The 9,647-nt window shown below is 36.6% G+C and overlaps 2 protein-coding genes across 3 annotated transcripts in view; both read right to left on the bottom strand.

The window, feature by feature from the left end:
* Positions 1 to 606, bottom strand: part of agmo (alkylglycerol monooxygenase) — a 32,602-nt gene extending 31,996 nt beyond the window's left edge. Inside the window, exon 1 of one of the 2 annotated variants that reach the window (XR_001609434.1) lies at positions 332 to 606. Coding sequence is in view for 1 of the 2 variants with exons in the window: in XM_016274686.1 (XP_016130172.1) it covers positions 332 to 454 (123 nt within the window). In the remaining variant the exon portion in view is untranslated. The remainder of the gene's footprint in view (positions 1 to 331) is intronic. The other variant, XM_016274686.1, reaches the window with a different exon arrangement.
* Positions 607 to 3,895: 3,289 nt separating this feature from the next.
* The window catches only part of meox2a (mesenchyme homeobox 2a), an 11,113-nt gene continuing 5,361 nt past the window's right edge, over positions 3,896 to 9,647 (bottom strand). Inside the window, exons 2-3 of the mRNA XM_016276236.1 lie at positions 7,923 to 8,095; positions 3,896 to 4,869 (exon numbers count right to left, since the gene is read on the bottom strand). Coding sequence (XP_016131722.1) covers positions 4,648 to 4,869; positions 7,923 to 8,095 — 395 coding nt within the window. The 3' untranslated portion in view covers positions 3,896 to 4,647. The remainder of the gene's footprint in view (positions 4,870 to 7,922; positions 8,096 to 9,647) is intronic.

Below are 9,647 nucleotides of genomic sequence, written 5' to 3'. Positions count from 1 at the left end.
AGATAGACAGACAGACAGACAGACAGGCAGGCAGGCAGACAGAACTAAACTTTTCACAGTATAATGTCAGTAACACTGCATTTCTATGGCACTCCTGCACAGTTTCTAAGGTATCCTTGTACCTTTTTAACAAACAATGTTGCTATGTGTGCTGAAACAGAAATGGGGACAAAAACACGTAAACACCTGATGCAAGCTCTGCCGAAAACAATCTCTCTGTTGAGTGCGAGTGTGCTGTTAAACAGTGTAGCTCGTTTAGTATAAATCTGGGTATAATCTCGTCGTTGTTTTCCTAAATCCTCCGTGAACGCGGTAATGACGTCACACTTACCTGATTAACATATTTCGGCACCTCTTGAACAGTCGCGAACGAGGATTCATTAGGAGTCATCAGACTGAACAGCATACGAACCCCCTGAGAAACAGTCACATTGTTTACTTGTACTTGCGCCATTGCGTTTGTAAATGTGCTCAAATAAAATAAAAAATGAGACTACAGTATAGATCAGTGGCTCCTCGCACTGCCGGATTAAACAGATGGGCGTTTATGAACACCTACAAGAGTCTGGACCTTTGAACTTCACTGTAAAGCCGCCATGAAGAGCGATGTCGTGATCACATGACACACGACAAGAACTTGATAATAAGCTATAGCTAAATCGACCTATAGGCCTACTTTTATTTTTATTGCAGAAAGGCATAGCAAACTGAGCGATTAGATAAATATAGATAATACATAGAATAGAATAGACACAATAATATTCATACTTTTTGCATAATTTCACAAAAATACTAGGCACTCAATACAATGTTGACCTTGATTCCTCTTAGTTTTCTTCACACATTACCTATCCCATCTCAAGTATGCTTTAAGTAGCCTATACATTAATCAAGTATGGCTACAGGTTTTTTTTTATGGGACTTAATTTTTTTTAAAGGGGTCCCATTATGCTTTTTCACTTTTTCAACTTTAGTTAGTCTGTAATGTTGCTGTTTGAGCATAAAAAAGATCTGCAAAGTTACTAAGCTCAAAGTCCGCTTCAAAAGGAGGTATTTTATTCAACAGAAATCACTTTTCAAAAACTACAATGAACGACTCGTTTGGACTACAACGCATATTTTCTGGGATTTGTGATATCACAAATACCGACGAATGGGACAAGACCTGGTTGAGCTGCACTAGAGAAGGCAACGAGTGTCATCACTATGCCGGAGACACGCTAGCTTTCCCAAGGCAGACAAACTTAGAGTGGTTACAATAATCCGGGTTTAAATTGCGCTCAAACTGATTTGATATTTCCGCAATATTTACACTGAAGCTCGTAGGCGGCTATGGTAAGGTGCATGACATTTCCCGACCAGGCGCCGAGTGCTGCCAATCACAACACACACTGGCCCAGCTAACCAATCACAACACATTTCGTATTTCAGAAGGCGGGCCTTCATTTGATACAGGAACTGTTTGAGCCGTTCATGTCAGACTGAGGCAAGAGAGGTGTTGTAATAATGTAAAATATGTGAAAAATGTTTTTCGAACAACCTAGTATGAGAGCCTGTTGTAGTACACCCCCAAAACAAAATCAAGACTTTATAAAAGAGCATAATAGGACCCCTTTAAATAAAAAAATTTAATAATGAGTACATGAACAATATAACCATGCATAAAATTTGTAATCAAAATAAGAAAATGAATAGATAAATAAATTTGCAAGGGACAATAAACAATACTGTATACAAAGACATTAAAGGACATTCAGTACCTGTACAATATGAAATATTGATTCAATAGTATGTTTTTAAATACTAAAATTATGCCTTTTTCCCTGAGAATTTACATTAAGGGATTACAGCAAATACTCAATGTTATCACATTTTTATTCTTATAGTTTAAAATAATTTTATTATAAATAATTTTATTTTTATAAATGAAAGACAGGGGACTATCATATGTGAATCCCTTTAAGGCCACAGCAGCAAACTGTAAATGAACACATATTTTGGAAACGCTTGTAGTGTCTGCTGCTGTTTTTGGCTTGGACTATATTTAAAACAATGTAGCTTTTCCTGTCCAGGAGAAAGAACCTAAGAAGTCAAAGGGCAGTAAAAGGCTTCGATGTGAAACAGAGAGTAGCATGACTTTGTGTGTGACCTCTCTATTCCATTGTGCAGGAAGTTCCATAAATCTCCTTGGTGATACGAAAACATTCAAACAAAATATATTTTTGTGGTTTCTTCCGTCAAAAGCAGTTGAAGCTACAACTGATTCCTTTGGCAGGACCCTCAGAATCACTGGTCCTGGTGGGCAAACGTGTCTCGATTCTCCTGGCTTGCATTACGAATTAGAATGCAGGCTCACTCTGTGGCGACAGCGAGAACGGACCATAACAATATTTCAGACCTGATTTTGTAATAGAATATGATCCGTTTGCTCACCCACCTCTCAGAATTAAGGCAGAAGTCCTGATCCTGCCTGGAGGAGAAGCTGAATTTAGCATATTCCCCTGCCCTTTCCTTAATAACTTATTCATGTAAGCTCCTCGCTCAGCCTTAGCATATATTCATCTCATAATCATGGTGATGAGTCGCAGACCCTCACTGGATTTCTCTATAGAAACATTCAGCTTAAGGCGTGAAGGTGGTGAGGGTCAGAAAAATGGTTTTGATGGATTAGACTCGCAGCTGAATACACAACAACGGTTGTGTATCAGTGCAGAAGGTCCAGTCCAATTACGTGCAATTAAGGCCCAGAATTTCAGCTTCTGTAAGGAGGTCCCTATTGCTCAGCATCAGCATAAAAGTAGATGCAAAGTGACTCAACACAAATTCTAACTACTACTTAACAAATCTTTTAAGATTACTCACTACCAAAGGCAGATGTCTTCACGTTAAATTAAAATATTCATGTGAAGATTATCAATTTATCATAACTTAAAATGCTTCTGTTTTAAGAAAACTGTGTTGGAATAAGTAGAGGGAACTTATAAGATTTCAATAATCAGATACAGGCAGCAAGGCTCAACAATAAGAATGTGTTTTCTACTTGCTCAGCCAGGCCACAATTTTATATTTCAGTATTCTTTTGAAATCAATTTTAATTTACCCATATAATTTTAAATTTCAAATTTTAAGTGTATAAAATGTATAATTGTAAATATATGCATAATAGTGTATATACATGTATCATTTTTTACATTATTTAATATTATTATTAATTTTTTTAAATATTATTTATTCATTTTTCAGTGTAAGCCTGTTTCTGCCACAAAATAAAAAAGTAAATAAAAAGGTAACTGCGACTTTTGATCTCATAGTTTAGACTCTTCTCAAAACTGCAAGATATAAACTTTCTCATAATTTTTAGTTTGTTTCTGCCATGAAATAAAAGATAAAAAAGGTAATTTTTAGCTCACAATTTCGACTTTCTTTCTTGCTATTTATATCCAACAATTCTGACTTTTCTACTCAGAATTGTGCATTTGTATCTCGCAATTCAGACGATTTTTTTCCCAGAACTGCAAGGAAAAGTCAGAATTTTGAGATATAAATTTGCATTTAACTTTTTTATATTTTTATCCGATAGTGTGGGGTTTTATATTTTTTATCCCAAAACGTCCTATAAAACCAAATCCCACAGTTCAACCCATTCTTACCAATGCTACTAAAAGAAATAAATACATATAAATAAATAAATCACAAAAGTCACAACCAAAATGTCCTAGAAAACCAAATGGGTGGCAATTCCATCAGCTGGCCTCAAACTGTAGGCAAAAGCTTCAAATCCTTCTTGAAGCAGTGTCTTTCATTAGCTGACCTCAAAGAAAGATTCATTCTTGATAAAAAAAAAAAAATCAAACCAAGCAACATACAAAAAGTTTATTGTTGAAGCATGTGGTATTGTGTGCACATGATACAGCTGTCAGATTTTTTAAAAAATATGAATACTTATTATATTTACATAACATAATATCATCTGAAATGTTTTTGAAGGCACTCTTGATTGATCATTATTCTGATGACATCAAAATAGTACAAAAACATACAGTAGAAATCAATTAAAGCACAGAAATTGACAGTGCAAACTAAAACTTACACCTTTTCAATGCAAGATCTGAATGGAATGTTGTTGGGCCAGATTGGACTCCTAGATTCTGTCTTTCAAGTAAAGAGCAGTAGAAGGGTACTTTAAAGGTGCTGTAAGTGATTATTTTATGAAATAGCATGCAGAAAATATCCATGAGACCTGACAGAAGTCCCTAGGCTCTGTAAACAGCAACAAATCTGGGATGCTAGTCGGCTTTGCTGACAGGCAGGATTTTAAAATGACTTATAGCACATTTCAAACGTGTTAACAAATTCTGTCAAACAAGCAAGGCACATTTTTGTGTGAAAATTGATGCCAGGGTATCACAAATATTCTGTATCATCCAAATGCATAACAATACATCAGTCCTGTGTACATTTTTACATTGTCACTACTCTTGAGGCGTCACAGGAACTGTCCTGATAGGCGTCGTGTTACGGTGCCTCCTCATTGGCACATATGGTCTTTGTGTACTTTCAGTCTGTACTTTCAGTCCGTACTTAACATAATCCCTAACTGAACATGACCCTAGATAAGCATCGAAAGGCGAATGGGATCTGTTTGTATCATAAGTGAGTGTGCTCAGAGCTCTGGTCGCTGTCGTGGCTGTCCTCATTGTTGATAAGCGAGTCTGGTGTATGGTGGAGTCCAGGAATTCCCGAAAACTCGGAGGGAAGCAGCGTTCCCTTCTTCACATTCACAAGCTCTTTTTCTCTCGCTACCGCCCCCTGTTGGCCTCCTTTAACTCTCTTCCACTTCATCCGTCTGTTCTGAAACCACACTTTTACCTAGTGGGAAAGAAAGACACACGAGTTACCATGTTCTAATAATTGGCATCTACTGTATGGTTTCATGAAGAACCTTAAACATCCATGGAACCTTTCCATTCCACAAATGGTTCTTAATAATGGGAAACGGTTATTAAAAAGTTCTTCACATTAAGAAAAACATGGTTATTTTAAAAACCGTTCCATGGAAGGTTCTTTGGGAACCCAAATTGGTGCTTAAATGGGGAAAAACATTTTGGAACCTTTTTTTTTTTTTTTTAAGAGTGCAATTTGTCTTCAGCAATTTAGTTTGTATGTTCGCTAGTTGGTGCAGATGATCTGTCTACTGTGGTTTTTTGGCAGAGCGATTGGAGAGGTGGATCAGGCCATGACTCACCAAACTCCAGTAAGCTAATATCCCTCGATCAGGTGCAAAAGAGCCATGCGATCAGTTGACCGCCCTGCTATTCTAAGGCATGATCCACAAAGTTTGGAATTGTGTTTCTCTGAAGAAGTTAGAAATATAACATGGCTTTCAATGCACGTATTTGGCAGCTATTTCCAGATCAGCAATATTTGGAGCCCATCTGTTTTGTGGCATCAGACATTTCCGTATTTTCTTTGTGAGTTCAGTTAGAGCCAGTATTTACGTTTCCCAGAATGATGATTTAGCGGTTTCTTAAATGGTCACTGCAGTGCAAGTAAGGCTCGCTGGGGGACCGGGCCACCATACAGTAAAATGTATTTCTGGAGGAGTATAATGTTGTAGATAGTCACATGAAATGGACTGGAATTCTTCATACGCAATCAGACATGAGGAATACCAGGTTAGAATCAGCAAAATGATGTCATTTGAAGTATTTTTCCCAAATGGCTATCAATGGCTTTCAATGGCCAGTATACACTAAAATTTATTTCTGGAGGGGTATAATGTTATAGATAGTCACAATGGACCAGAATTCTTCATACGCAATCAGACTTGAGGAATACCAGGCCCAAATCAATGTAAATTGAACTTTTTTTTTTTCAAATGGTTATCAAACATGATGGTTAAGTTTAAAGGCACATTTTACTTTCAAATGACATACACACTGATTTGTTCAGCTAATGTTTCAAGACATGTTTCAAGTCTACTAGAACACTATTCAATTGGCCACCCATCAAGTTCAGCACTAAGACTGCACCCTTAAAATATATCTGCAACGTTTGCAATTCTTCTCTCAGCCTGAAAACATTGAGTATGCTACTGCTTACAGGTTAGTGCATGCATGTCATTAGACAAAAACAAACAAAATGCAAAAACTAGATATGCATTTTCTAAAAAAATCAAAATCAAAAATACCCTCAATTGCATAGCAGCATTGGGAAACAATTAAATTTGAAGTCTGGTTCAGTGTAAATGAAATCAGAGACACTGCAGTTGTCATAAAACTCAGCACACATCTTGACTTCTCTTGGTTGCATATGAGAATCAAAACAACACGGCACTGTCTTTGCAGTGGCAAGACGGCCATATGGTTAAACCGATGCAAGAAAAAAAAAAAAGTCAAGCATGCAAAAAAGCCAATCAGAATGACAATGAAATCATTGTTTTTGAATGCTGAACATTCATAATGTCAACAGGAAGTCTGCACACTTTAATTTTTAATTGCTCAAAAATTAAACAGTTTAATATATATATATATATAATGTATGAATTATAATATCATAAATAAATAAAGTTTGAACACAATTTTTGTGTTAAGCAGTTCATACTGAATTAATTGGAGTTTAATTCTTAAGGATCAGTATAAGTCTATGGAAATTTCACACTTTAATTTAAAATTTATTTAAAAAAAAGTTACAAATAAATAAAAATAAATAAAAAATAATAGATATAAACTGCATAAATAAATAAATACACACTTGAACGGAATTTGCATGTTCAGACTGAATTAACCATAGAAATTCTATTCTAATCGTTGATGAATATTAGATTTTAAAAGCTGAACTGTCTATCAATATAAGTCAATGGGAATCTTTCACAGTGATTTTACATTAAAAAAAATGTATATAAAAATTTATTATTAATTATAAATAAAAAAATAAGTTTGAATTCTTATGTTAAGTAGTTATGTAGTTCAGACTGAATTAACTGAAGGAGTTTAAATATAAACCCCTAAATCGTTTAGGAATATCAATGCAGTGCTGTCTTGTAGGGGCTGTAATAAATTTAATCAAAGACAGATGTTTTAATTAGGCTCTGCAATATTATTATTATGATTAGTAACCATTTTACATGTGCAAAATGGTGGTGGCCCTACTCCCACCACAAAGATCCAGAACTCCAGCAGGTTCACACAGGGATCACATTGCAGGAGACGGATTTGCTTACTTGTCGTGTGGCAAGGTTTTTAATTCTAAGCCTTGGGAATGTATCCCCAGAGAATGTAGCATAATTTAAAGCCACAGATGTCACTTCCTTGTGGGATCCTTGGCAACCTGCAAAGTCTCATGAATCCAGAACATCTAGAAACACATTTGTAATCTAAAATACTGTGACATGATATTATAAATTAAAGAAACTGCATGGCTCATTGAGCAGTTAAAAATGTTCTGAATGGTGTTTCGAATAAGGCCAGAATGACCTGCCAATGATGTCATTCCAAAAACAGCAAGCATTATGTCATCTCTTTATGTCTGTAGAAGTCAATAAACTTCAATGGTTTAATAAGATTACATAGTTGTTTGGTTAAAACATCAAATAGTTACAACAACCCATATTTCTTTGGCCCCAAATAAAGTGTCATGTGCTATTTATTTCACATATGGCTGTAGGAAGCACCTTCCCACGCAGAGACCAATTTGTAAGATGGGGCGGCAAGGCAGAAGTGCCTTAGCGGACAGAACTTCCTTCACCTCTCCTGTTACTTGACTACAGCCAAAAAGAGATATTGCAGAAACATCTGGAATACAATAGTCCCACTCCATAGCCACAGCTGGATAGAAAAGCACTAAACCCGGAAAAAAAAACAGCGGTAGCTTCTGACAGAATGATTGATGAACAGGTACGAGGTCGCGGTCGGTCATCTCACCTGCCTTTCCGTGAGATCCAGGTTTACGGCGATTTCGTACCGCCTCAGTCTGGTCAAATAGTTGTGATGGGCGAATTCTGCCTCCAGTTCTCGAATCTGCTCTTTGGTGAACGCCGTCCGCTCCTTCCTTGGCTTGCTGCTCACATCCGATTTGTAATTCCCATCTTGGGACTCTTAAAAGAAAAAGCAAGAACGGAAGAAACAATTTCCAACAGTCAGAAACGGTCGCAAAAACTTTTGAAGAGCAGCATCAACGTCACGTTCCACAACAAAACGGCCTTTGAAACCCAATCAGTGCAATCGTTCCAATTAAATACAATCACTGCAGGGTTGAAATCCCAGAAATGTCATAAAGGAAAGCAAAGGAATACTGCCAGTCATCTTTTACGATGCTGCAATTGTTCATGCCAGCTGTTTATAAAAGTCAACCTCAGCCGTGAGTTTTCATAAACCGCTCTATAGATTTTCACAATGAGTTGGCGCTCACCAGAACACTTTCCAAAGACTTAATTCGCCTAACTGTTAATGGAATCCGCTACCCTTGTAGTTTTAATATGGAACAAAACAGTACTGGAGGATGTGTAAAAATATATTTCCTTAGTTTATTTACCTCAACATTTTACAAGCGTCTTCCACTCAAGCTGCCAACTCACAACAATTTTCAGTGGAGTGTTACTTATTCCCTCCCGCGCTCTTGTGCTGTCAATTACGGCGAATTTCCTCACTTTCAGATGTTTTTTGGAGTGACAGAACATGAACGCATAAAAGCGCATGTATATACAATTACATGCAGTTATTGCTAGAGCTCAATTACGTCAAGTCTAATCTTGAATAGGAAACATTAAAGGTCAGTGAGGAAATGTCAGATTAGACCTGCAATCCATCCTACCAAAGACACATGCGCTTCTGTTGTTTTGACATTGGAGGAAGGAAATTTTATTCTTTTTTGAGAGACGTGCGCCTTCATCTTGCTGTGACTCCCTTTCAAAGGGCACATCAGGCTTTTGGGTTCATTTATCTTAGGGTGTGGAGTGGGTGCTAATCCAACTAGCAATCCAAAACCCAGCTGTAAATAGAGTCGGCTTTAATGAGACCCTATCCGCAAGTTGCTTTGCCATTTCAACAGAAATCAGCATGACATTTCAAATGCATCAATTTTTTTTTATGTTTTTCCAATGGTAAAATACTTTGTAATATCCCATTTTAAAAGGAAAGTTCACCCAAAAATGACTATTCTGTTAAATGTACTCATTGTCATGGTGTTCCAAAACTGTATGACTTACTTTCTTTAGTGGAGACAAAAAAGAAGATATTTTGAGAATGTCATTTTTTTAAATTATTTTGGACCCCACTGACTTTCATTGTACAGACAAAACATTGTTTAAAATATCTCCTTTTGTGTCACACAGACAATAGAAACTAAATTAATAGATTTTTCTTTTTTGGGTGATCTATCTCTCTTAAACTGTTATCAAACGGATTTTCCCCAACAACCCCTCTCAACTGCTATTGGTCAGCCAAACTGATAGCCCCGCCCATAAACACCCGCTATTGGTTGAGTCACTGTTGCCGTGTCAGGCTGGTCGGATTTTCAAACAAACAGAACAATGTTTTGAAAGCAATTAGAAAGAACCTCACGTTTTCTCTGCATAAACTGAGAAAGGGAGAAGAATTTTAAAAACGATTTCAGTTTTAATATACCCATCATCTTGAAGATCTCACTAT

This window comes from Sinocyclocheilus grahami, unplaced genomic scaffold (genome assembly GCF_001515645.1).
Source record: "Sinocyclocheilus grahami isolate Dianchi unplaced genomic scaffold, SAMN03320097.WGS_v1.1 scaffold6.1, whole genome shotgun sequence".
Classification (NCBI taxonomy): domain Eukaryota; kingdom Metazoa; phylum Chordata; class Actinopteri; order Cypriniformes; family Cyprinidae; genus Sinocyclocheilus; species Sinocyclocheilus grahami.
Note: the sequence above shows the minus strand (reverse complement) of the source record. Positions and strands in the feature narration are given on the sequence as shown.